The sequence below is a fragment of the Vidua chalybeata genome, chromosome 20 (genome assembly GCF_026979565.1).
Source record: "Vidua chalybeata isolate OUT-0048 chromosome 20, bVidCha1 merged haplotype, whole genome shotgun sequence".
NCBI classification, from domain to species: Eukaryota; Metazoa; Chordata; class Aves; order Passeriformes; family Viduidae; genus Vidua; species Vidua chalybeata.
Genome location: NC_071549.1, coordinates 5,321,910 through 5,349,143, shown reverse-complemented (window position 1 = coordinate 5,349,143; position 27,234 = coordinate 5,321,910). Strand labels below are relative to the sequence as shown.

Sequence of the window (27,234 nt, the reverse complement as noted above, 5' to 3'; positions counted from 1 at the left end):
GCGGCGCGGCGCGGTGCAGGCGCGCCCTCCGGCCGGCAGGCGGCGCTGCGGGCGGTGGCGGCGCGCTCCCCCGCGGCGGCGGCGCTCTGTGTCGGGCGGCTCCGTGTGCCGGAGCTGTCCAGCACTTCAGCAGGGGCCGCGCCGGGGCCGCGCGGGAGGGGCCGCGGCCGGCGGGACCCCCGGCACCCCCGGCACCCCCGGCACCCCCGGCACCACCGGCACCCACCGGCACCCACCGGCACCCCCGGCACCCCCCGCGGCCGACAGAGACCCAGAGGGACCGGGCCCAGCAGGACGGCGGGGCGAGGTGAGGCGCGGCCGGGCCCGGGGCTGTCGGGCCGGCACCGGGCGGGGGGGGCCGGGAAGGGAGAGGAGGGGGTGGGGGGGGGCAGTGGGACCGCACTGGGTTCTGACGGGGACGCTGGGACGTGCAAGGGGTGGGGGAGGACGAGACCCCCCCCACCCATCCGGTGATGCTGGGGACGGGCAGGTGCCGACCCCCAGTGATGGGGATTTGGGGGTGCGGTGCTCCTCAGGGGGCTGGGAAGCGGGGTCTCCAAAGGGACACGGATGGAAGGGATGGGGAAGGCGTGCGTGGTACTGTGGGTGCTGGGACAGCTGGGGACCCCACCGGGAGGGGTGTGCCGGGGTGTCGCCCCGTGAGGTTTGATGCTCCTGGGGGTGTGGGATGGGGTGAGGAGTCTGGAGATGAGGTGCTTTTTGGGGTACAGGGGGTCCCTCCAGGGACGCGGATATGCCAGGGGCTCCCTGGTGCCGGGGGAGTGGCTGGGGGGGCACCCACATCCCTCTTTTCCGTGCTGGGGGGAGTCAGGATGGGGCTGGGACAGTGGATGACCCCCAGCAGTAGGTTTTTGGCTGGGAAGGACGGGACAGGGATGATCCCTCAGCAGATGCTGGTGCCTTGTGTGGTGCAGGTGGGGGACAAGGTTCCCACAGCCCCTTTTCCTGCTGTGTGGACCCCCAGGCTGTGCTGGGGAGGGTTTGGCTGATGAGATTTCAAACCCTGCGGGTGTTGCACGAGGGAAGGACGGGGAGCAAGGCTTGGCAGCGGGGAGCCACAGCAGCAACTCAACCGCTTGTCTTTTGGGAGTGTTTTGTGCTTCTCCTTCCCGGATCAGGTTTGTCCCCAGGGATGTCCGGGCTGTGCCATGCAGGGGGCTGGTGGTGAGGGGTCGGGCCACGGCTCAGGGGGAGCAGGTGGCCTTCAGAGGACACAGGTTCATTCATTTCCTCCAGAGCAAGATTTCAGACTGGATGTGTCTTGGTTTGCCTGTGCTCACACTGCTGTAGGGGAGTCACCTGGGAGCTGGCAGCATTTGGGGGTGTCTCAGGTTGATGACAAACGTCAAGGATCTTCTCCGAGGGTGCAGATGCTCACTGGTTTCCTTGCCCTGGCATGTGGATTCTTCTCTGGCAGGAGCACAGCGACACCCCCGCTGGGGGGGATTTTGGGGGCAGTGTTTGTGTCCAAACACACATTGTCATCGCTCTGTCCCACTCTGCCAGCCTCACACAGTGCCACCCTCTGTGTCTCACCTGCTTTCCCCAGAATCCCCCTGGCATCCCACCTGCCTCCCCCTGCCCCAGGACTCATCCTGACAACATATACAGGGAATGTCAGGGACTGCCAGAGCCAGAAATTGGGCAGATTTTAAGGGAACCTTTGGTCCTTGGTCACTGTTGGGAATGGCAAGCAAGGGTTTTGCCAGGCAGAGGGGTGCAGGGGTCTTGGTTGGCTTTGTCTCTGGTGCCAAGAAAATGCTGCTTTTCCCCTGGGCAAAGGGTCTCGTGCCCCAGGGGCCAGACCCAGTTGTGGGTGGGTGTGTGGCACTGGGTCCTGGAGGCTGCTGCAAGTGGGAGCAGAGGGTGCTCACCCCATATCTCTGGGCAAGGGATGCCTGCGGGGTGCAGGTCGCCCTGTGGGGTTAGTGCTTATGCTGAGGGCCTGCCAGATGTGGGGGTCCCCAGTCCCCAGAGCCCTTTCCTCTCCTCCTCCTCCTTCCTGTCTCCCAGCTCCCGTTTTCCCCGGCCAGGTGGCCCGTGGCTTATATAATGTGCTCAAACCCCGGAATAGCTCCTCCCGTTACACAACCACCCAGCCAGCCACGGCGGGGGGTGGTGGGGGGGATTCCCAGCTGGATGCTCCCCCTGCACTGGCCGTGACCCCCCCTCTACCTGCAGTGCTCAGCTCCAGGGGTTGTTCACCGGGATTGTGTCCCCATTGGGGAAGGTGACCTCATTGTGACAGTCATCCCCCTGCTCCTCCATGTGCTCAATAATTGGTTTTATTTGTAGTACTGTTAGTACTCCCCTTCCTCAGAGGGGTGATGGGCCTTGGGCTGACTGTCCCTCCTCCTGACTCCTTGCCCAGCAAAGCAAATGGCCCCAGAGGTGCAAAACCTGAGGTGGCTGTTCCCCCTCTCCATCCCCGTTCCTTGTTTAAGCACCTCCTGTTTGGGGAAGGTCTGGCAGGGCATTCCCAAGAGGATGAGGGAAGTGTGGCCAAAGGGGTACAGGGCTGGGGATCCCATAGGAAAACCCATCACCTGGATCTGCTGCCTCTCCACTCAGCATGGGGGGATTGCTGTTGCCACGTGGATGTGCTGCTCCTTTCCCTAATCCCTGATTCAGGAATGGGGTCACTGCAGGGGTCCTGGGGCTGCCCCTATCATGGAGTGACCCCTTTCCCACCAGCTCTTCTCCAGCCAGAGCTGAGAATGGAGCTCCTCAATAGCCAACAGCCCAAGGGGCTCAGGCTGGGGGGGGCTTCAGATGGAGCATTTTGGGGACAGGAGTAAATCCTGGCTCCTCACCCTCCATTGTGCCCTTTTCCCTGGATCATCTCCAGGGGATCTCTGTGCCCACACCCCTGTGTGATGCTTGTCCAGTGTGGGACCAATCCCCAACCCTGGCTCCCCCATCCCTACATCCCCAAGCCAGGAAGGAGCCCAGTTGCTTAGCAACTGTTTAGCTTCTCCACCAGCCTCCTCATCTATTTTAAAATATATATGTATTTTTATATGTATATATATATATATATCTGCACAGACGTAGGTATGCACATGCATCTGCAGCTCCTGACCCCCCAGCCAGCATCCATATATTCTTTACTAATTGCTTTAAAGTCTGTCAGGTGTCAAATTCTGTTCAGGCAGCTACAGGAAAAGATGCCCTGGGCTTGGGGAAATGGGGATGGAAGCACTGGGAGGGCTGTCACCAATCCATTCCCACTGCCCCTTCCCACGGGCATCATCCCTATGCCTTGGGGCTGGAGGGCAGCGCTAACGAGCCCCAGAATGGCTGCACTTTTAAAGCTACATTTGCCTTTTTCCTCGTTCTTGAAGGTCTGACTCACAGTTTTTGGCACTGGAAGGCAGCTCCGGAGAAGGTCAGCCCAATTAATGGCAGCAACCCTGGACTTTTCCTCCTTGTAACTCCAGCTGGGTGTTCAGAGGAGGCTGGCTGCCTGGCCATGGTGTTCTGGCATATTTTGTGTCCTGGAAAAAAAGATCTTCTCCCAGCTGTCGCCACAGCCCAGACAGGGAGCAGCCTGGGATGGGGCTGTGCATGCTTGGGGACAGGGTTATACTTTTAGTCGGTGGTGGTGTGTCCTGATGAGATCCCAACGGGCAGGAGAACCATGGGGACCACTCCTCAGCCTCTCTGGAGTGACTGGAGCATCCTCACCTCATCTGGGCTGTCGCTGGCGTGTTGGAGCCGAGCTCTGGCATGCTCAGTGCACGAGTGGTCCAGGGAGCCGCCGTCCTGGGCTCCGTGCCCACATCCCGTGCCCGCATCCCGGCACGCGGGTGCTCACGGCCGCCCCGCCTGGTGCAGCTGGATGTGGCGAGAATTAATGGAGCACCGGCCGGAGGCGGCTTTAATTAGCACCGAGGCACGGGGAGGGGGCAGGATGCCCGGGGACCGCTGCCGCCTTTCCCTAGCGAGGGAGAGATGCCGGGAGAGCATCCAGGCACCCGGGAGAGCATCCAGGCACTGCCGCCTCCCCGCTGCCATCCCCGCTCCCCCCGGGAAGCGGCTCCAGCCGCAGTACGGCGGCAGGGCCCTGCGGCGGCTGCTCAGCGCCGGGGGCTGCGGGCATGGCCCGGGGGCTGAGCGGGGCCCAAGGGGGGTTTCAGCCCAGCCGGCTGGGAAGGGGATTGTTCTGGGCTGGGAAATAAAAGGGCCAGAGCACTTTGGGGAAATAACACTCTTTTCCCCATCATTTTGCTTCTTTCCTTTCGGGCTGGAGTTCTGAACCCGTGAGCTGGACAAAGCCCGGGTGGGATGGCCCCAGGGCTGGGACACGGGGGCGGTCACATCCTGGGCCACCCCACCCCAGCCCACAGGGAGTGAGCTCCGTTCACAGCTCGGCTGGAAACCAGCAGCCCCAAACCCTGGCAGGGTGGCAAGGCCAGGCCTTGCACCCCGAGCTGGCAGGGCCTGTCCTGGCTGTGTGACAGGACCACAGTGCAGTGTGTCCGTCCTTCTGTCTGTCCTGGCAGTCTCTGAGCTGGTACTGCGGGTGCCCAGGTCCTCCACACCCTGGGTGTGGTTCAGCATGGCTGGGGAGGGAGGGAGGGAGAGACCTGGGCATGGGATGGAGGATGGTGGTGGAGGGTGAGGAGGAGGAGAATGGAAAAGAGGGATGAAGATGGAAGATGGGGATGAGAATGGAGAATAGGGATGGGTATGGAGAATGGGGATGAGGATGGTCGATGGGGAAGATGATGAGGAAGGGGATGAAGAGGAGGAGGAGGATGAGGGATGAGGATGGAATTTGGGGATGAGAGTGAAGATAGCGATGGAAGATGAGGATGGAGGACGGGGCATCTCTGAACACTTCCAAAAGCTCTAATTCAGGTATCAGAAAGCACCTGCAAGCTGGAAAGCTGGATTGACCTCCCCAGAGCCCAAGGTGGCACATAGGAAGAGGATCAGGATCCCAAATACGTGGGCGAATGCCTGGTTAATATGGGAAAAGAGGGATTTGCTCAGGAGTCTCCACAGCAGCTCCAGCCCATGGTGCCAGGGGGTTTGGGCCCTCCTGGGTGCCAGTAAGGGAATTTGGGACATGGGAATGGATGCCAGCAACTGTCCCCAGCTACACCCTGCAGCCTTTGGGAGTGTGTGGAGACACAGATCTCACCCCAGGATGCCTCCTCTCCCTCTGGGCGAGGCAGCCAGGCAGTGGCTGCCAGTGATTGATGTTTTGTGGGTAATTACTGCAGATAATGAAATATTTAACCATCATCTTTATTACTGGTAGCGCTGAGCCGGGTGGGAAACTACTGCTGTTTGGCCAGGGCTGTGCTGATGGGTTTGGTGCTGATTTTGGTGCTGGCAGAGCCAGGTGATCCCTGTGTGGTGGCCAATGGATTGAGGTCGTGGTGGTGGCAGCCACTCTGTGTCCCTGAGCTGTCCCTTGTGAGTGCAGGGCGTCGCTGGGGCTCTCCTTGTGAGGCAGGGAGAGCACAGACCCAGCTGGGGGACATGGGCTCCCTCTGCCCTGATGCCTTGTCCCCATTGTCACCAGCAGTGTAGGGCTGGCTCTCTTTGGCACCCAGAGATTTGCCTGGGGCCCCTTTGGAGAGCTGGGGGGAGGGTTGTGGGTGGGTTTTTCCCATTCCTTTGTTTCCCTGCCCGTGCTGTGGCTGAGGCAGGGGGCTGGTGGCAGCTCCCACGGTGGATATTGCTCCAGGCTGAGGGGACACTGGGATGCAGTACCATGTCCATCCCCAGTCCAGCTCCACCTTCCTGGCCCCAGGTGCAAGGGGATTTGTCCAGCTCCATCCTTTTCATGGGAGCAGGGAGCATTTCCTGGTGGATCTGCATGCCTCCCCCACCATGCAGCCTTCTCTCACAGGTATCCATCCAGCTGCCAGTTTGTCTCCATCTACCTGCCCAGCTCTATATCCCACACACTCTCAAGGTTTTTCAGCAATGAATTTATCCACTGCTGGGCTCAGGATAAAATGAATTCCCACTGGGGACAAGCAAGCAGAGGCTGCTGCAGAAAGCATCCTCTCTCCTTTCCTGAGCCCTTCTGGGGGAAAAGGTTTCTAAGCAGGGAGCTTCCCCCTTTCTCTAACCTCCTTCCAGGCTTTTGGCTTCATATCCTGATGGGAGAAAGAGGGAGAGGAGCCCCCAAGGCAGGTTTTTCTGCAGCATCTCTGTTCTTCAGCCTGGAGCCATCCTGGGATATGGAGGGGGCTGGGTTCAGGGAGGGCAGGGAGGGCTGAGCAGGGCTGTGGTGTGTCATGGGGTTTGAAATGTGGGTGCTGCAGGCAGGGGGAGACCGGGGGACCCTCCAGGTGCAGGGATGAGCATCCAGGAGTGCAGAGCCCTGCCTGGCTCCTGCTGCACCAGCAGGATCTCCCCCGTGCCTCTGTGGAAATAAAGACTCCTGGCTCCTCTCTGCATTGTAGTAAGCGGGGGCGGGGGGGGGGGGGAAGAAAAGAAAGAAAGCCTTGTAATTAAGCACTCAGCTGCTGTCCTCCCTGGGCATGCTCGTCGGGAGATAAATGACTGTGTGGGGCAGCCAGTGGCAGCAGGAAAGTCAGGGATGTCCTGTGGGGATGCTTGTGGGGTGGGAGACACCTTCTGGCCAGGTTGGGATCCCCACCACCCCAGGGAGGGCTCTGAGGTATTTTCTCAAACAGCAAAGAAACCTCATCAAAGCCTCTCGTAGGTCATCTGCATTCCCACCCTGGCTCTGTTCCAACTGGCATGGCCTTGGAAAGCTCTGAACTGCCTGGTATCCTGGTGGAATGGCACACTGGGAATGACAAACCTTTCCCGGGCTTGAAACAGTGTGGATCAGTCCATGGTCCATCTGTCCTTTCTGCTTCTGTTGGGCTTAGGGATGCCTCCTTCCCTGGGCCTGTGTTTGCCCCATCCTGCATGGGCAGCATGTGTCAGCCACCCAAGGATTGGCTGCTTTCTTCACTGGAGATGACTTTCAGGCATTGTCCATCCTTGGAACAGCTTCTCCAGCAGGATCCTTGGGATAGAAACACCTCAGAGAAGTGGCTTTCTGGCAAAAGCTGCTTCTCCAAGCCCAAATCCAGCTTGGAGAGTGAGGCAGGATGCTCTGCTTTTGCTCCTGATCGTTTCTCTTTGTGCAGGGCCCCTCTAAAGGCCAGGTGGTGCCTCTGCAGCCTGGTGGAGCTGGTGGTTAAGGCGGCAGATCTCCAGTGGGAGCATCCCATGCTCGGGAGAGGGCTGGAGTGCTGGGCAGGGGAGCTGGGGCACAGCAGGACAACAGGAACAGTGAGGAATGGGTGCTCAGCCATGCACCGATGGCCCGAGGGTGCTGAGACAGGGCTGTGTCTGTCTGGTTGATCCAGGAGATTTGGGAGCATCTCCTCCCTCAGGCTCGGGGAGCATCAGCCACAGCCTCAGCACAGCAGTGCTGCTCGGGAACAGTTGTCCTCTTCCAGGGGTTATTTTTGGAGCCAAGTGAGGACACATGGACTGTGTGGTGGAAAGAGGAGGCAGAGACACGTGAAGATGAAGGAGCAGGGAGAAGGCAGGGGGGCAGAGGCTTGCAGCCCACACTGGGTCATGCCAGAGGATACCAGGCCATAGCCAAAGAATGCCAGGCCATGGCCCAACAGCATCAGCAAGTGTTTGCTGCCTGAGCCAGACATCAGGATGCCCCACCAAACCAGCCAGTACAGCTGGGAAATTCAAGGGGATGTCTGAGGTCTTTGGGTCCCTAGAGAACTGTAAGGATAGATGCCTGTCCCTGCTCCAAACCCACACTGGCTGACAATGGGGTTCATGGGGTCCATGTCCTGCTGCTGCTGGGCCCCACAGACCCACCCTTGGCCAGGTTTTCCCCGTACAAGGCTGGAGCAGATCATCCTCCTCTCTTTCCCTGGAGCCAGCCCTCTTGTCAGGGTGGTGGAAGTAGCCCCAGCCTTGCTTTTGAAGCAAGGTGCAGGGACATCTAGTCACCATCTCCATCAACCTGCTTTGAAGACTGATTTTACCCTCAGGTCCTTGCAGGGTCCCCTCACTGTCACAGGGTGAGAGGGGAAGCAGGGCAGGCACTGACCCTGACTCTTTCTCTCCCTCCCAGGCAATCATGGCTCTCTACAACAATGGGGCTGACGTGCCTTCGCCCCAGGAAGCCTCCAATGGCTTTCCCCAGCCCGGTGCCTCAGGAACGTGGCACAAGGGCGAGGAGGAGGTGAGGCTGGTGGAGCCCAGCATGGTGAAGAAGGCTCACCGGGAAATCCTGGACCATGAGCGCAAGCGGCGGGTGGAGCTGAAGTGCATGGAGCTGCAGGAGATGATGGAGGAGCAGGGGTGAGTGGTGGGGACATCGAGGAGGGGATCCTTTTGACCTGTTTGCACCTTGTTCTCCTCCTTTAAAAAATAAATTCACGTGGCAAGTGTCACCATTTGGAAGTAAATCCACTTTTGGGTGAACCAAACAGCTTTGGTGGGTTGGTCTGTGGTGGGAAATGCCTAAGAGTTCATCCACTTGCCCTGCTTGGAAGTTTGGGCTCCCAGCTTGTCCTGCAGGGAAAGCTGAAACAGGAAGGAGGAGTAAAGCTGCTCATGGATGTGCAAGTCACCAGTGCCACCTATCCTGTGCCCCACATGCCTGGGATGTGAGAACCCAGAGGAAAGCTGGGGTTTAGTCACAGGAGAGGCTGGTTTGGGGCTTCATGCCCCCATCCTGCCAATGCCATGGCCAAGGCACTGCAAGCTGCTCCCCAGCCTTTGCTCTCCCCTTGGGAAACAAAGGGATAGGGAAAAACCCAAGGGGCTGAGGAACATCCCTTCCTGGGTGGGCAGAAGAGACTGGGGGGCCAGGAAGGAGACCCCCATCCCTGCTGGGCATGGCTGTGCTGTCTCTGGCAGCAGCCAAACATCCTGATCCCTCTGACAGCTCTCTAAAACCTGATGGATGGAGCAAATTCTTCAGCACACTTGGGTAGACAGGGACTGGTATCAGCTGGGGAGAAGGAAAATGGATTGAGGGAAGGCTTCGCCAAGGCTTTCATTAAGAGTGCAAGCGTGACCTAGAATTAAATTGTCTCACACAGACTGGAATAATGATTGTGCCTAATTTGTCATTATGGAAATAAATAAGGCTGACCTGGCGCTTTGGGGAGCCCAGAGCCTCCTGTCGTGTTCCCGAGCCCTAGTAGGGATCTTACTAGTGGTAGTAGCATTACTGCAATGGGTAATAGCAACACTGCAACCAGGATTGTTGTTATTGCTGTAATTGCTTTGTTGTTATTAAGGCTATTAATAACACTGATGATGGCGATACACCGAAATGATAATATAATTACAGTAATAATCTTGGTCAACCTGCTTAATCCTCTGCCTGCTCTTCCCCTCCACACAAGGGCTTTCCAGGGGGGTTCCATGAGAAGGGATTTGCACCCCTGAGGTTTCTGCCTGGACCAGGGGCAGCCTCGTGGCCGTGGCCTTGGGGGAGTTGTTGATGAGGGCAGAGCCCCAGGATGGATGTGAGTGTCAGCAGAGGGGGTTCTGCAGGGATTTGAGCACTCCCTTGTTTCCTTAAAGGAGGATGGCTCCTCCTGCCTGTGCTGTAGCTCGCTCCAGGCTGCCTGCACTGTTATTCCCTGCCTGCAGGCTGGATTCCTTGTCCAGAAAAGAAGTGTCAGCAAATTTTCTCTCTTTCTCAAATCCATTCTATATGTTAAATGCAAAAGCAAACCCCCTCCAAGAGGGTTATAAGCAGCACCAGGGGAATGCAGGAGAGAAAGGGCTGGTGATGCTCCTGCCTGCATTCCTTGGAGGTGATGGGGAGTTCCTCGCCTTGGCCTCCCCCCACAGATTTGCTAATGGCCCAGCCACAGTGGCCCATCTGTCACCTCCTGTTTGGCCTCATGTCCCCTCTCCAAGAGCACCGGCCGTGTTCTTAATATGCTGCAGCAATTGCTCATCTCGGGCAGACATCTTCCTGCTGCTGTGGGCTGGCTGATGTCCATGGGATGGCCAGGGCTGTCAGCTCTGTCCTTGTTGGGTGGCCACTCTGCCCAGCTGGGTGCACTGCCATCGAGGGAATGGAGCAGAGCAGTATTTGGGGGTGCTGCTCTGGTTTTAGGGCTCCCTGTGCACGCCGAGGGGTGCAAGCCGAGGGGAAGCAGCCAGGCTGCCTTCCTTCTGTGTGGAGTCTGGCTGGGGAGTTAATGGGAGCCTTTCAGTGCAAATGAGTTCGTTAATATTAATTCTCCTCTCCTTGCTGTTCCCCTTCATGGACACTGCAAGAGGAATGGGTGGTGCCATGTCCCTTCTTCACCCAGGGCACCCAGAGCACTGCAAGGGGCATCACTGTCCCCAGCACAGGCTGTGTGAAGTGCCAGCCTTGGGGACTGCTAGGCCTGGGCCAGGCATCCAGTTTTCTGGGCTCATGGCAGTGTGATGGAAAGGGTGGGTGATGAGCAGCCCATCTAGAGGCTGTGGCTGAGGACAGGGACACACACAGACCCCAACTCCTTCCCTCCCAGGGTGGCAGTGTGGTGGTGACATGAGGTCCCTCTCCCTTCACCCTCTTCCCTGGGATGATGCCAAGAGCATTGTGAGTCTCTCCACTGTTGGTATGTTTTAAGTTGAGGAGGATGCTCAGGTGCCCTTGTGCACAGCCATGGGATGTGGCACAGGACCACCCAGCCAGGGCTGTCACCTGTCCCTTCCCAGGGACACCTCGGGGACAGCAGGAGTGCCGGGTTTGCAGTGGCTGTTCTCAGATGCCAGGACACAGTGATTAGTGTCTCTCGTTAATAACCCTGCGGCGCCTGAGTCAGCTCAGCGGTAGCGCAGAGCTGGCACAGCTTTCAGGGCCCCAGAGCCTCAGGGGACGAGCAGGGGGAGCTTGTGATGGGACAGAGATGCTGGGAGTGAACCCCAGAATCACAGGATGCAGTGGTGGCACTGCCAAGAGGGTTTGGTGGGCACTTGCCCCAAAGCCTGGGGCGGTCACAGGGAATGGCAACTTCATAGTCATCCTTTTCTTTTCCCCCTTCTTGATGTCCCTTCTTCTGCCAAGCGCTGCTGGGAGAAGCAGGCAAGAGAGAGGAGGACATAGATAGTGGTGGCAGGGGATGAAGCAGAGGCCCTTATGACTGTCACCATGCCACCTCCCCTTTTGATTGGCCCCTTGGGCCATGTGTCACTTCCAAAGGTATAGAGTTCCTCAGCAGGTCCATGGGGAGCCCATGCTCCAACCACAGCAGCCCTGACCGTGTCTTTGCCCATCCAGGTACTCCGAAGAGGAGATCCGACAGAAAGTGGGGACCTTCCGGCAAATGCTGATGGAGAAGGAGGGTGTGCTCACCAGGGAGGACCAGCACGGGCGCCAAATGTAAGTCAGGCAGCTTCCAGTTGGTCCATCTGTGTGTCTCATCCCAGAGAGGCACGTCCTCGATTGCCTCTGAGTATCAATGGCAGGTGGGTGGGTGGATGAGGGTATATCTAGGCATGACTGGATGGACATGGAGAGAGTATAAAGAGAGGGATGGATGGATGGATGGATGGATGGATGGATGGATGGATGGATGGATGGATTGGCTTTGAGTCAATGTTTGTTTGATTTGATGGTTGGTTGGTTGGTTGGTTGGTTGATTTTGTGGTTTGATGGCTGGTGATTGATTGGTTGATTTGATGGTTGGTTGGTTGGTTGGTTGGCTGTTCAGTCAGTTGGAGGCAGGATTTGCCCCTCTGAGGCAGTATCCTACCTCTGGAGAGGTTAAAGGTTATCCTGCACTGGTCATTTGGAGACCTCTGGGTGCTGTGCAGAGGCCAGCGTTGCAATGCTCCTGTCCCAGAGGATGAAACCCAAGTGCAGAAGGTCTCAGTGCTTGGCTCACCCCACCAGCCAGGGGCAGAGACCTCATGGAATAAGCTCCTCCAAGGAGATCCTGTACTGTTCCTCTAATCACTCCTCACATTGCCTGGTCCTGGGGGGCTGCCTCTGCCCTGGAAGGGAGCTTAGGGCTCAAGTTTGGTGTCCAAAGCAGCCCAGCTCCTGCTGGGGACATGCCAGTTGCTGCTCCTGCCCTGCACAGGACTATTCCCTGCCTCACCAGGGTCCACTCTGGCTTGATGATGATTTATCAGTGCAGTGCTTAATGGCCCAGGCAGCATGGCTGGCCTGGCGTGCACCATCCATCAGCCTGGAAACCAGGTCACTTGGGACAGGAATAGATGCTTCAGGTTCACTGAATATTAATGCTTCATTAGGGTCAGGAAATCAGGGCGAGGGGGGAGGCAGGGAAGCCATGGCAGCAGGGAGAGCCTCCCTCACACCACTCTGCTGGCACACCAGGCAGGGTGGGACACAGGGACATGGCTGTGCCCTGCCTGGATGGGGCTCATGGGCTTGGGACAGCGTGAAACATTCAGGATCCTCCTCCAGGCAGGGAAAAACAAGGCATGGGGAAAACCAACCTGCCCAGTCACTGAGCATCACGCCTGAGGTGTTAACAAGTGGCCTTTGCTGGTGGGGGCAGGAGTCATCTCCAGGGCATCTTCCTGGCAGGCTCGTTAGGGCCAGCACTGTAACGAGCATGTGGGGAAGCCAAAGGTGCCTGAAAGTTACCCAGGCAGCCCTGGCTGTCACCTTTACAGGCTTGGTTTTGCAAAACGAAGGGTAATCATTAAAGATTAGCCCCAGGGCTATAAATAATAGTGCTGAGCTGGAAGGAGCAGTCTCACAGCAAAGGATTGCTCGGAGGAGAGCAAAGCCAGAGGCGCTTGAGGAGGCTGGTAGGAGCTGGGTCCGAAGGAGGTGGCTCCTCAAGCAGCAGGGATCTGAGCTGCTGGAGGATATCCTGCGTGCCAAAGGTCTCTGCTGCATGAAGAGGCTGGACAAGGGGGTTAAATAAGCTTTAAATAAAGAGCCTCAGCCCTTGTGGTGGCTGGGAGAGTGCTCAGCAGAACATCTCGTGGGCTGGTCCTGCTCCAGCACCGCTCTGGGCTTTTACTGTGTGGTCCTTGGCTGCCAGGACTGTGAGTCTGAACCAGCTGGTCCTGTTTCAGAGCCAATGCGAAGGCTCAGCATCATCTGCATAACTCCCCAGGGAAAACTGAGACATCGAGCAGAGCTGTGACCACCTGAGTCCCCGGCTTTGCTCTTTGTGCTCTCCCAGCTCCAGTCTCTGTGTGCACAGCTCGGTACAGCCCAGTCCCCAAGGAGAAGGGTTTGATGGACAGGCTGGTGGGATTGCAGACAAAGGCAAGTGTGTGCTGGGCAGGGAGGGATAATTGGAACAGCACAAGGCTGGTCTTGAGCTGCTGAGCACAGCTAATGGGTAAGATGCTGGCAGCAGGCTCCAGCGTGGAGCACTGCCTGCTCACAGAGCAGAGACACATGCAGAGAATTAACCCCGCTCCCTTCTCTCTTTGCCTCTTTTCTCCCCCTTCCCACGGTTGGGTGGGTGGTTGAAAGGCTGATTCTACCTTTGGGACATGGCCAAAGCAAGAGTCATGTGGAGAGAACCCAGCAAGCCATGGTTGTGGCACAGAAGGGAGCCTGAGTCCCGCTCGAGTGATCATCCGTAACCACCTAACCAGGGGGAGGGTGCCTCATGTGTAGTTTCGGTCCAAGACATTTCTAATTAGGTTAAACAGCCCATGGCCTGCTTGGGGCCAAGGATGCCAACACGTGCCACTGTCAGATCTGCAGCCTGGGACTGGGAGCTTCCCTTTTCTCAGGCAATGGACAGGCTGCCAAGGGACTGATGCTGTGGGGCTGCACTGCCCCACCAGCATCGCTGAGTGCTCACCTCCAGGCTGGGAAGGGCAGAGGAGCCCACATCAGGTTTCTGAGGGCAAATCTCTCTTGGGAAGCAAGCACCTGGGCTGCTGTGGTGCTGGGCACCCTCCATGCCTGTCCCTATCTCTTAAGTTTCCTTCCAGAGCACCTGGATGTCCTTGTCTCTCCATGAGTGAGATGTCCTACATCCCCCAAGAGCAAATGAGAGGCTCCCTGTGGGTTTTGCTCCTGGGGCTGATGGCAGAGCCAGCCCAGGGAGGTGGGGGCATCAGGGAGAGGTTGGGCATAGACTCCTGAGACTGTCCTAGTCCAAGCCCTGCCCACAGCCCTGGTAGTCAATGGCAACCTCATGCTGGTTTCCATGGCAGTGGGAAAAATTAATGCTGATGAAGTCACTCAGGATAGAGAGAGACCCTGATGGCTCTAGGCATGATGTCCCCCCAGCCCTTCTTCACCTCGCCCTAGGAGGGTCATTGACCATTACCTGCCTGAAGCTCCAGTGCTGAGCTGGTGGCAATTGTGGGGTGCTGGCCTCAAAGCCCAGATCATCCTGGGCAGTTCCCACCTAAATTTCCACTGCTGGTCTTCTGCCAGCTTCTCTCACCATTATTCAGCCCTGCAACCCACCTGGGCTGACCCAGCCTCCCACTCAGCCCCAGCACTTGAGCAAAGCCAAAAGGGGCTCGAATGAGGCTGAGGCTGGGCCCTGTGGGGAGATGGTGGCCCGAGTCTCACAGTGTCCCTGTGCTGGCCTGGTGGGGATCTCTGCAGGGATTGGAGCCACAGGAATACCCTGAGCAGACCTCCACCCTGGGACTTTGCTCTGTGTGGACATCAAGGGACATGACCAAGGTCCCCTGGGGATGCTGTGGCAGAGAGAATGCCCCCCCAACCCCTGTAGCTGCATTGGGGCTGCCCCAGCTGCTCTGGTGGGAAACAGGGAATGGGGATCCCCAAAATAATCCTGCTCTTCTTCCTTTGGCAGTGTGATAGAAAACCACCACGGGGCGGATGGGGAGGAGTACGAGGTGGAGTACCCTGACTATGGAGAGGGCTGCCTGCTGCAGTGCGACTGCTCGGCCGAGTGCTACCGCGAGGACAGCGGCCACCGCGAGTACAGGTTTGCGTGGATTTTGGGGACCTGCTGTGCACAGGGTCCCCATCCAGGGACAGAGGCCAGGGTTCTGTCCCTTCTTCTTTTCCCAGCCTTGTCTGCTCTCTCCCCCAGGTTGAAAAGACGCTCGAGCAGCTCCACCTCTCCTCCACCCAAGAAGAAAAAGAAGAAGAAATCAGGTCACCGCCGGAGCCGGTGAGTCCCCGGCTGTCCCTGTGCTGTCCCCTCTCTCTGGAGGGCAGCTCACCTCCCAGCTCAGCCCCTTGCCAGGCTCTGGAGGGGCAAGTCACCTCGCTTTGGGGGGCAGTACATACCTGAATGTGCACCCTTAGGAGGTGCAATGCATCTGCATGTATTGATACTACAATACACGTGTGTGCACACACCTACTGCATGCACTGGTCCATGTGGGGAAGGAGCTCACTGCCACGGGGCACAGCACCAGGCAGGATGTGGCTCTGTGAAGGGTCCATCTACCCAAAACCTCACCACTTAGCCCTGGTTGCCTGGGCAGGATGCTGTCCCTAATGTCCCTTTCTTCTCTGCCTTTCCCGCGGCAGCAAAAAGAGGAAACCCGGCTCAGAGCGCAGGTGAGTGACCACTGGGCTGGGTGGGCTGTGGGGTCCCCTCTGGGCTTGCAAGGCCACTGGGCAGAGGCTGGCCTCTGCCACCCACTGTCCCCCTCTGAAATCCCACTGGGAACTGGCCACCTTGTCTCCTGCTGGAGGCTGTAGAACCCACGAGGTGGCAATGAGACACAGTAGGATTTGGGCATTCCAGAATTGAAGGCAACCAGAGCCCTTCTGCCAAAAGTCCCTTTCTGTCCCTCAGCCCAAATCCCCCAGGAAATAACTGCCATGTGATGTTCATGCATCCCATGGGGTGGTCCAGGGGAAGCAATGTGGCTGGGGGTGGTGGGACCAGGCTCCCCTGGGCCAGGGGGAAGAGGCTGGGGTGTCCCTTGCTCCCTGCTCAAGGGCACCCACTTCCCCTCTAGCTGTGACAGCTCTTCACCCATCCGCAAGGAAAAGAAAAAGAAGACTGGAAAGAAACACAGACGTGACAGGTAGGATGGACACAACAGCAGGCTGGGGACAGCAGGGGTGATGGGGACAGAGTGGCTCGTTGGGGCTGCTCAGGTCCTTGGGCTCTGAGGGATGGGAGTTAGATGAGGATAGGGATGGACTCTGATGACTTTTCATGGGGCCATCAGCTCCTCACAGCCACTGTCACCTGCCCCATCCAGCAACCTACCTTGGGGCCATCCCCCTGTCCTCCTCATCCCTGGAAACGGCCAAGCCTTTGCTCCCCGCTGGCCAGATCAGTGTATCTCCTTCATCTCTGCCTCCTCTTCATCCCTTAGGTCTGAATCGGGGTCACGAAAAAAGAGAAGACACAGGTAAGAGTGACAGCTACCAAGAGCCACCCCACTGCCACCAGCTGCCAGCTTCCCCTGCCAGGGACCCCCTGTGTCCTGCCCTCCTGCTGTCCCCTCCCCTCTGCCCATCATGATGAGCCTCCTCACCCCATAGCTGGACACTGCTGTGTGTCCTCTGCCCTTGGATGTGGCACAAGGCCACTCTGGCTGACTGTGGGGCCCCGAATGTCCCCCAGGGGAGGAAGAAGGATCCCAGGTAGCCATGGCCAGGGCAAACCTTGACTATTGCCCTGCTCTGCAGTTGCCCTCTGCCAACACTGCTATTTTAGAATGAAAGGAGTGAAAAACACACAAAGGGTGCCAGAGAGGGCACAGGGCAAAACAAGTGTCAGGGATGACAATGGGCCTGAGCCCTGAGGATGCTAAGCAGAGCCAGTCCCCCTCTTTTCTCCTGCCTGGTCTCACCAACCTGCACCTGACCTCACAGTCCTCCCAAATCCATCTGGGATCCCCACCACGCTTTGAACCTCTGAACCTTTGAAACTCTGGAGCCCAGCTCCAGAGCAGGCAGGTCCTTCCCCTCGCTCCTCCCGCAGCCTCGGTGTCTCTGGGGGGTTGGGAAAGCCACCTCCAGGTGCTGCCCCCGCTCCCGCATCTGCAGCTTTCGGCTCTTCCCGCAGGTCCCGAAGCCCCAAGAACAAACGGAAAGAGAAAAACAAAGAGCGCAAGAGGTGAGGGGCCGGGCTGGCGGGGGCAGCGGGGCTCTCTGTGTCCCTGCGTGTCCCCCGCGGTGGCTCAGCCTGTCCCTCGGCCCCGGCCGCCCTCTCCGCAGGTCCCGCAGCGAGTCCCCGGCCTGGCGCTCGCACCGCCGCAGCTCCTGCAGCTCCCACAGCGCCTCGCTCTCCTCCGACGACAGCGGCTCTAAATCCCCGGGCAGGTAGGGACGGTCCGGGACCCCCGTCCCCAATACCGCACCAACAGCCCCCAGCCTCCGTGATGGGACCCTGTGGGGTAGAGGGCAGGGGCAGAGAAGTCCTTGTGATGGACACCCTTATGTGGTAGAGGGCAGGGAGGTGGGAGGCAGAGGTGTCCCAGGGATGGGTACCCAGGGGGATGGAGGGTAGAAGGTGGGTGACAGAGGTGTCCCAGAGATGGAGACCTTGGAGGATGGAGGGCAGAGGCAGATGGCAGAGGTGTCCCAGGGGTGAGGACCCTGGGAGATGGAGGGTAAAGGCAGGTGGCAGAGACATCCCCGAGACAGGTATAGAGTGGAGTGGGATGGTGCTGCAGCATCTCTGGAAGGTTTGGGAACATGGTCCCCAGACGGGGTTTCAATTTGTAGCTAAAGAAAGCACAAAGCACCAAGTCTCATCCCATTTCTGGCTTCGGCAAAGCCTGGGCTGCAGCCGGCAGCTTTGCAGGAGCCGGGCCAAGGGCGGGGCCGGGCTCGGGGCCGGGGCTGCCGGCAGCTGACGGTGCGGTTCTCCTCAGGCTGAGCCCCAAGCGCCGGCAGGATGGCCCCAAGGGCAGCAGCGCCCGCTCCAGCCGCAGCCCGTCCTCGCCCTCGCCCCAGCGCTCGGCCTCGCCGCACCAGAACGGGCACAAGGGCAGCGCCCAGAACGGCCGCCACAGCCACGGCGCCCCGCTCCCGGAGCCCTCGGATGTACGTAGGCTTTTCTTGGATCACTCTTCGCTTCCCTCCCCTCCTCCCTCCACAGGACTGCCCCCCTGCTCTCCTGTCCCCTCCTTCCTCACTCGCTCGGCTCCCCGCCCTGCCCAACCGGAGCACACGGGGGAGATGTGGGGTGCAGGTTGCACCTTCCCAGCACTCACCGACCCCGCGCTGGGTGCACGATCTCCCTGGGGGAGCCAGCCCATCACCCTGAGGCAGGGATCAGGGCAGCCAACAGGTCATCCCTCTCCCAAAGCCACATGTGGCCCCGTGGATGTCACCCCCCCGGGATGATGGCTTGGCAGGCCAGCATCACCTGCCAGGGTCACCACCCGGCTCAGCACCTCCCTGAGATTGATCCCAGTCAGCCAAGAAATGGCCAAAGCAGGAAAATTCTTTGAAAAAAACACCAACCCAAACTCTCCCTACTGCCAAGGGGCCAGCACCAGTGCTCAGGACCCCAACACCCAGTCTGGCCAAGTTAGGGTTTGGAGGGGATTTGATGCTGGATGCTCAGACTTTAGGGCCTTGAGGTCCCCATGACAGGTGACATCAGAGCTGAGCATCCCCAGCTCTGCCTCAGCATCCCGAGGGTCTTGGTGAAGCCTTGGGGGCTGCTCCCTTGCTAACCCAGTGGGCCCAGGGGGGCAGCCCCAGTTTAACCAGTGCTGGGATGGTGAGGAGCCTGCTCTGGCTGAGGGAGGGCTGGAGGCGGGGCTGCGTGAAGGCGGGGCACTGCAGGACTCCACTAATGGAGCCCACACAGGTCCCCGCTTGCCCCAGGGAACTTTATTCCCACAGGTGAGGTCCTGGGCTGGCAGCACCCAGCGCTGACACCCCAACACCTGCAGGGCCAGGGGCACCCCGGGAAACGGGGCCTGGAGCCCCTGAACCCACATCCACGTCCCCTTCGCCCTGCCCAGCCCAGCACCCCCCAGCAGCACCCAGCACCCTGCCCACCTCTCGGGGCACCTCTCTGCTTTCTTCTTTCCTGTGGTTTCGGCTGGGGCGTGGGGGGGTTCGGGTGCCGAGGCGCCGCCCCCCGGGCGCCCGGCTGGCCCCGCTCTCCCCCTGCCCACCCCAGCATCGCCCAGGCCGCCGAGCTCCCTTGGCTCCCCGGCACCAGCGGGACTTTTCTCCAACAACTTTCTCTCTTTCTCTCTCTCTCTCTCTTTCTTTCTCTCTCTGGTTTCTATTTTTTATTTTTTTTCTTTTTAATCCCATCTGTGTTTTTCTTTAGCCTCCCATTTGAAAAAAACCCAAACGGTAATATACACTTCCATTTCTTGCTCAGCAGAAGCAGGGACGAGGGGGAGGGAAGGGCAATGAAACGTGCTTTTTTTCCCGCCCCCTTGTTTTAGTTTCCTTTCTCATTATTTATTTTCTTTTCCCTTGTGATGTACAGAAATGCAAACGATATATATTTCTCTTATTTTTATTTCCCCCCACCCCGTCGTCGTCGTGTTGTTCTAGAATTTTTTGCTTTTGTGTGTGTTAATGTGGAGAAGAAAAAAAAAAAAAAACAACAAAACAAAACCAAAAACCCGATGTGTTTTCTAAATATTTACAACCGCTGAACATTGTATTTCCATTTTCTATATTTTGAACAAGGAATTTAAAAGGGAAGAGAACCCAGCAGCTCTACACTGCAAAGGAGCGAATTGCCTTTTTCCTCCTCAAATTGGCAACTGCCCGGTGTCCTCGGCCGGATCCTGCTGCCGTGGCGAGCTTTTCCTCCCCGGCTGCAGGATGAGGCCGCTGGGTGCGGGGCTATCCCGCATCCTGCATCCCGACAGGATGAGTCCCCAGCCCCCTCCCCGCCTCCCGCAGACCCCCCCAAAAGCTCGGGGCTCAGCCCGTGCGCCGGGTGAGCCGTGCCCACCCCAGCACCCCCAGAGCCGCCGGGAACCAGGGGTGCCCTGGGGCGCTGCGCGGCGTTGCCTTCCCTTTTAAATACCCAGTCCTGTCTCCATCCATCCCTGCTGCCTTCCCAGCCTTCCTCCTGGGTCTCTCCTCCTCCTCCTCGCCCACACGCACCCTCCAGCCCCTCTCTTTCTCCGGTTTTCTTTGGGCCAACACAACCCGACATCCCTCGCCGTGTCCCACCTCCATCCATCGCCTTCCCTGCATGTTGTCCGGGACTTTGCCATGTTATAGAGTGACTTTTTAAGACTGAACCGCAGCCTGATCGGGTTACAGACACCAGCCAGCCACCTCCCCGCGGCCCCCCCGCTCGGCGGCCGGCCGCAGCCTTCCAATTAAAAAACAAACAAACAAACAAAAATTCTTAAAAAAGAGAATAAAAATTAGAAGTTAAAGAGACCAATTTTAAAAACAATTTTAAAAATTCTAAGAAAAGCAAACGGTATTAGCCGAGGGGTCTGGATCGCCGTACTAAAGAGTCCTTGTCTTTTTCCCATTCTGCCCTCCAAATGTGGAGATTATTGTTTTCTTTTTTTATTATTGCATTCCTGTCACTGCCAATTCCAAAGGTAGGTATTTTGTCCACCTCTGCACGTTCACTTCTGCAGATGAGCCTGTTGAAAAGCACCGTAGCTTGATTTAATGTTATTTTCTCTTTCTTTCTGACTTTCTTTCTCTTTCTTTCTCACTCCCGTTCTCTGTCTCTCATTTTGTCTCTTTTTGGTGGCTATATATAATTTTTTTTATTTGTATGGTTTTCCCCAGTTAGCTGCAAAGCCATGCTCTTCTCTTATGTTCTTTTTTTTTTTAATATTTTTTTTGCCCTGTCCACGTAAATTTTTTTTTTCTTTCTTCCCCCCTTTTCTCTTCCCCGTCTCCTCGTGCTGTCGGTAGAATGCATTTCTGTGTCTTTCAGCCCTCCGAATTTGTGTTTGTTTCCATTCAGGGGCCGAGCACGGCTGTTCCCTTTCAGTCCCCCATTAGTGGCCGGGTAATGAAGGCGAATATATTTAGGGAGAAATAGGCGCAGTGGCTACGGGTAGAAGTGGGCACAGGGGGTTTTGGGGTGGATGGATGGGGCAAGAAATGAGAAATCTGAGGAGATGTGTGGGTTTAGCCCCTCTTCAGGGGGAAAAGCCCAGCTCAGGGAAAATACTGAGGGAGGCTGCAGTAGGGAAAGGTTTAACTCTTCCTGTGTGGAGAGAGGTAGGTCCAGCACATCCCAGTCTGCGAGGGGCAGGCGACAGCATCCCTGCCCTGGCTCTCCATCCCCACAAGTGCCCAGTGTGTGTTTTCCCTCTTAGGCTGAGTCTTCGGCAATTTGGGTTTATTCGGGATGCTTTTACCTTTGCTGCCTTCCTGCACGCCAGGGCAGGAGATTCCAGGGTTTGGGTGGGAACCCTGCATCCCACAGCCCGAGCCAAAATGGCCAGCCAGTGCCAAAATGCCACCCTGGGAAAGAGGAACCCTCTCTCTTTCTCTCTTCATCGTCCTCTTCTTCTTCTTCATCTTCTCTGCTTTAATGTTCCTCTCCTGGGATGTGGGGCTGGGCATGGGCTCCCCTGATCCCCCTTTCTGGGCTGCTGATCCCCCTGGAGCAGATCCATGTCCCCCAGTACTTGCAGGGCAGCTGGGCAGGGCTGATCATCACTGCCAGCCTCCCCCTCACTGCAGCCATTGCAACAGCAGCTGTTTTTTAATAAATCCCCAAATTCCCCCATTTTGGCTGCAGTTTTCTGCTCTGTGGCTGGAGGGATTGGCTTTTCCATGGGGACAAGAAGGTGGTGGTGTGTGGAGTAGTCTGGGATGCTCAGGGACATGGAAGCTTCATGTCCCTTTTGCAGCATCTTCATGGTGGTCCCCAGAATCCCAGCCCTTCACCCTGCCTCCTTATTTTTTGTGGGGAGAAAAGTGGCGTTGAGAACACAGTGGGATGGGTGGAGAGAACCTCAGCCTCAAGGATCCACTGACACTCATTGGTGTATTTGGGGCAAGGGGATGGCAAGGAACTGGGATCACCAGCTCTGGGCATGGTGGCACAATCCCGGCACCATCCCAATATCCCTGAACCCCTTTTGATCCCCTCGGCTGAACTCTGCAGCGCTACCCTGTGCAGGATTAACCCTTCCAGGGATTCTCAGGGACCTGGCACTGGGCTGTGGCTGGGGGGAAGGAGACCCCAAAGCCCCCTGAGCTGGGGTTTGCCAGCTTGGTCAGGACTGGTGTTGCAGGAGCCATTTCGACCCATCTTTTTGGTCTCGTGGTGTTTGCAAAGATGGGGGGAACATCCAGGCAGCGTTTGTGGCTCAGAGGAGCTGAGATATTTGGGAGCTTCAGGGCTGGGCAAAATCCCTTGAGGTCTCAGTGAGAGCCTGGCTCAGGGCTTGGCCACGCTGGTGGCCCAAGGTTTCCCCTCCCCGTAGGAGAAGCGAGTTGGTTTGTTTTATTTCTCCTCTCTCTGGCTCTGTCTCTGTCTCTCCTCCTTCTCTCGCTCTTTCTTTCTCTCTTGCATTTTTGTGAATCTAATGATGCACTTATATTGCCCCGCTTTTCCCTTCTCTTCATACCTTACCTACTAAAGGAGGAAATGCCACTTTTTTGGTAAGTGGATGTTAACCAAGAGGGACTTAAAAAAAAAAAAAAAAAGCATATAATGGAAAAATAAAAAAAAAGGAAGCAGAAAGCAAAGTCTGTGTTGAGTGCTGATGAGGACTTAGCAGTTCCCTGCAGAGTCACAGCTAACAGCTCAATGCGTGTCCCAGGAAGAGCTCAGTGACATTCGTTTATCTCAGTAACGAGGACATTTGTGAAGTTTTGCTTTGTTTTTTATTTATTTATTTCTATTATTTTTTTAAATTATTTGATTTGGATGGTTTTTCTTCTTTCTTTTTTTGTTGGTTTCTTTTATGCCTTCTTGCCCCCCCCCCGGCCCCCTCCTCTGCCTTGCCCTCCATTGTCGCTCTGTGCCGTTTTTTCCTCGTTTCTGGATTTGTTTTAAGCCAAAAGCCGTACTATTGATAAAAACTACACGTATCGGAACATATATCTCTATATATGTGCATGCCTCAGTGTGAGCAGACCCCATCACCTTCCAGCCTTCTTTGGTTCGACCCTTTCCCCTCGGCTCAGTCTGATTTACTCTCCCCCACTGCCTCACCTTCCCTCCTCTCATATTTTCTATTTTTTTTTTCCCCCATTTTCCTTTCTTCGTTTGGGTTTTATCCCCCTTTTCCCTTCCCCTTTCTTGGTCGGGGCGGGCGGGCAGCAGGGTTTGCTTTATCCCCTCTCCAGGTGTTTTTTGGTGGTGGGGGGGGTTGTTTCTTTCCCTTCAAGCTCTCCCTCCCCGACGACTTGGGGCTTTCTTGGATTTATTTCTTTTCCTCCCATCCCACCCCTTCCTTTGGGTTTTTATTACGATTTAAGTTGAGTTATATTTTTTTGGCGTTTTGCATGCGGAGGTTTGCATGACCCACGTTGTTGAGGGCGAGAGGAAGGTGCAGAGTAGCGTCTGTGTAGCCTGCCTTATGCGATGTGCATTGACGTTGTGATCTGCGCCCCCGGCCCGGCGCCCCCCGTTAAAATCCCCTTTCTCCTTCTTTCTTGTCTTCTTCCTCCCCTTCCTCCTCTCCCTCCTTCTCTCTCTCTCTCCTCCCTTGCCAGAGGCCGGCCTCGGCGTCCTCCTCTCCGCGGGCCCACGGCAGGACGGAGCCGCCGTCCCCCCGCACCCGGGGGGGCCGACACGGCGCCCGCAGCCCCCGGTCGCCCACGCCGGAGCGGGCCAAGCACGGCCACCGGCATCGCTCCCGCAGTGCCTCGCCGCCGTCCCGACACCGCGGCCAGAGCAAGGGGCGGCCCCCGGCCCCCCGGGAGCCGCCGCCGCCGCCGCTCAGCCCCGCCGGCTACAGCAGCGACTCGGAGGGCTCGGCCGGCTCCCACCCGCCGGCCGGCCCCGACAGGAACCACGGCGCGCACGGCAAGAAGTAAGGGAGTCCCCGGGATGGGGTCCTGACATCCCTGCCGCGATATGGGAGCTGGGCTCGGATGTTTGGGGTGCAGCTCCCTGCGGGCAGCTTAAATCCATCCAGGCAAAGCCCTGGGGCTGAGCTGGGGAGCGGGGCTGGGTTGGGATGCTCAAGGGACGGGAGTGGCAATAGGGATGGGAAAGGGACAGGAATGGGGATGGCAATGAGGACGAGTTGGCGATGGGAATGGGGATGGGGACAGACCCGGGGATGGTGATAGGGAAGGGATGGGCTTGGGGATAAGGATGGGGATAGGGAAGAGCCACAGTGGGTCAATGGTAGCACACTGTGGGAAGGGTCATCCCTGCAAGGGATTGTCCCACTGCGAAGGGCAGTGCCTGGATGGCAGCATGGGATTACAACATCCCACAGGATGCGGGATGCCAAGCCAATGAAAGCCCTGTGCTTTTCAGTCAGGGATGTAGGCCAGTCAAAAACTGGTGTAATGTAGGCGTTCCTAATGGGAACCTGGGGTCCCTGGCTGCTGTGGGGACACTCTGCCAGCCAGGATGAGGTGCGAGGCCGTGCTGGCATCTGCCTTCACAGGGTGAAGGAGCGGCACCACCGGGGCCGGCCCAACAGCAGCTCGGAGTCGTCAGCCAAGCACTCCCGGCACGCCTCGGAGCGGAGGAAGAGCCCGTCCCCCAGCCCGGGCCAGCGCAGCAGCTCCTGGAGCTCCAGCGGCTCCCTCTCCAAGTCCCGCTCCCGCTCCCGGGAGAAGAGAGCAGGACGCAGCCGCTCCCGCTCGCCCTCGCCGAAAAAGCCAGCCAGCAGGTCAGGCCCCGGGGGACAGGGGCACGGGGACACCGCGGGTGCCAGCAGCGGGCTCAGAGGGCATCGCTGCTCAGGGGGGTGCCGGCTGCCCTGGGACTCGGGGAGGGGCCGCGCCTCATTGTTGCTCACACTGGAAACGCCAGCCCCAGGTGGGAGTGTCATCCGTGCAGGGAACTGCTGTTCAGGGACCCCAGCCCATTCCCTGACCGTTCTCCTCCTCTTCGGGTGTAGAGAGAAGGACAACGAGCCCCGAACACGTCATGGGGATCCCGATCCCGCCCGCCCCCGGCGCCGCTCCAGGAGCTACTCCCCCATCAGGAAGCGGAGACGCGACTCCCCCAGCTTCATGGAGCCCAGGAGGATCACCAGGTGTGTCCTGGCGTGTGGCAAAGGCTCTGCCACGGCCTCTGCCACAGCCCGGGGCGGAGCTCTGCTGCCAGCTGACCCCAAAGGGTGCCGTGGGTGGGCAGGTGGGTGGGTGGATGGATGGATGGACAATAGATGGATGGATGGATGGATGGATGGATGGATGGATGGATGGATGGATGGACGGACACACAGATGGACAGCAGCAGCTCTGTGGATGCACAGAGAGCTCTGAGGATGACTGGGTGAATCAGCTGGCCTAGACAGATGGGTAACCAGACTGCCTCCAATACTGTGACCTTCTGATCTCTCCCTATTTTGAGGCATGAAAACAGGAATTAATTTTAATCCGCCTGTGCATATTCCAGCAATGTGCACGTCCGCAATCACGTCTCTCCTGCCCTCCAAAAGCTGGTTTCTCCTCCTTGGGATCCTATTGCCTCAGGATCCTGAGCTGTAAGACAGGCAATATTTCGTGCCAGACAAAACACTGTGTGCATATGTAGCACCTCGTTAAGATGCAGCACTGGCGGCAGGGCCGTGCCGAGCCGAGATTACCTCCTTCCTGACCTATTTGTCTCTCCCACTATCAGCTGGGTGATCAGGGGGGGCTGGATTTTCAGAAATCTGCCTCCCTGTGGGAGGGATTTTGTTTTGCCTGGGCAGGACTGGAATTGTCAGGAGGGAGGACGGGAGAAAGGACAGGAGGAACACTGCAGAGCCCACGGGTTAGAGCTCCCCACAGTTCTCCCTGATGGATGCCCTGGAAAGAGAATGGGCTGGGAAAGCTGCTCCCAGCCCAGCCCAGGTGCCACTGTCTGGTTTTCCATCCAGGTTTTCCCAGGATGTCCCCAGGGAGGTGGCAGGGCTCGGCTGGAGAACACGGTCCCTGGTCCCTGTGGGGACTGTTCACCTCATCCCCCTCCCCATCCTTGGGGTGGATGGGGATGGCAGACCCCACTCTGCTCGGGGTTCAGGAGGAGCAGAGCCATTTCTGTGAGGTGTAGAGGATGCTGTGGGGAGGGGGCAGCCAAGGAAACACCCCCAGCCCCCCTTGCCTGCCCCATAGCCCAGTCAGAAGCCCCAGGGCTTTTCTTTGCCCACCTGCCCTGTCCCCAGTTCCCATCATGCCCCTCCACCATGTGGTCCTACCTCAGTGATGCCAACTTCTCCTTTTCCATTTCATCCCAAGGTCCCTCCCGGAGAGCATCGCCGCCAGCCTGGCTCCCAGGGTAACCTTCCCCCTTCCTCCTCCTCCTTCTCCTCTTCCTCCTCCTCTTCCTCCTGGACCCCTCTGTGTCTCCTCACACCTTAGGATGCCCTCAGCACCCAGCCACCCTCTGGTCTCATTAACACCAGGCTGGGAGAAGGGACAAGGGGCCGACTCCCGATGTCGCTGCCCCTGTGTCCCCCCACCCCCCTGTCCCCGTCCCTCCTCATCCTCAGGCGCCAGCGGGCCGCAGCTCACCTCCCGCTAATCCCAAACGTCTCTTTTTCAGCAGCTTTCAATCTTTGGTGTCTGGGAAACACAAAAGCCACATTAACCTGCTCACTTTCTGCCCTCGACGCTGCCTAATCCAGGACTAACACCCCGGGGGAGGGGGCAGGGGAGGAGGAGAGGGATGGACGGAAGGGGAGGTGATGCCGGCTGCCGCATCCTGACAGCCCGCAGCCGGTCTGAGCCCGGCCGCCGGGACGCTTGGCTGCCCTGGCTGAATGCTTGGCCGTGCCGGGGGTCCAGCGCCGGACCCCCTTCCCCGAGCGGCCGCGGGGGGCCTGACTCAGTTTCCCTTTTCCCATTTGCAGCGCCCGCAAGCGTCCCATCCCCTACTACCGGCCCAGCCCCTCGTCCTCCAGCTCGCTGAGCACCTACTCGTACAGCCGGAGCCGCAGCCGCAGCTACGACAGCTACAGCTCCAGCCGCAGCCGCAGCCGGACTCGCAGCCCCCCCAGCCGCTCCCGCAGCCCCAGCCGCAGCCCCAGCTACAACAGCCGCAGCAGCTCGGAGAGCGCCGGCTTCTGAGCGCCCCCGGCACCCGGCCGCAGCCCCGCGACAGCCCAGCTCTGCTCCCTCCATGCCACCCGCGCCCCCAGAAGGGACGGGACCACCGGGGAGGTGGAAAGGAGCCGGGGGATGCTGAGGACGGACCTGGCAGCGGGGGAAAGCACGGACGGGAGCTCAAATGGGTCCTTGGAATG

At 58.2% G+C, this 27,234-nt stretch overlaps 1 protein-coding gene across 3 annotated transcripts; it reads left to right on the top strand.

The window, feature by feature from the left end:
• The first annotated feature begins 177 nt into the window (after nucleotides 1-177).
• SRRM3 (serine/arginine repetitive matrix 3) lies at nucleotides 178-27,234 on the top strand. Of its 3 annotated transcripts, XM_053961531.1 has the most exons (15): nucleotides 181-307; nucleotides 8,108-8,337; nucleotides 11,273-11,374; nucleotides 14,772-14,906; nucleotides 15,015-15,095; nucleotides 15,461-15,490; nucleotides 15,898-15,966; nucleotides 16,264-16,299; nucleotides 16,959-17,009; nucleotides 17,111-17,215; nucleotides 17,770-17,941; nucleotides 23,534-23,853; nucleotides 24,442-24,669; nucleotides 24,901-25,038; nucleotides 26,842-27,234. In XM_053961531.1, the coding sequence occupies exons 2-15, from the start codon at nucleotides 8,114-8,116 to the stop codon at nucleotides 27,056-27,058; spliced, it is 1,908 nt and encodes a 635-aa protein (XP_053817506.1). In that variant the 5' UTR covers nucleotides 181-307; nucleotides 8,108-8,113; the 3' UTR covers nucleotides 27,059-27,234. The 3 variants fall into 3 exon arrangements, with proteins under 3 accessions (XP_053817507.1, XP_053817509.1, XP_053817506.1); XM_053961532.1 differs by lacking the exon at nucleotides 15,461-15,490 and having other exon boundaries at nucleotides 178-307; XM_053961534.1 differs by lacking the exon at nucleotides 15,898-15,966 and having other exon boundaries at nucleotides 178-307.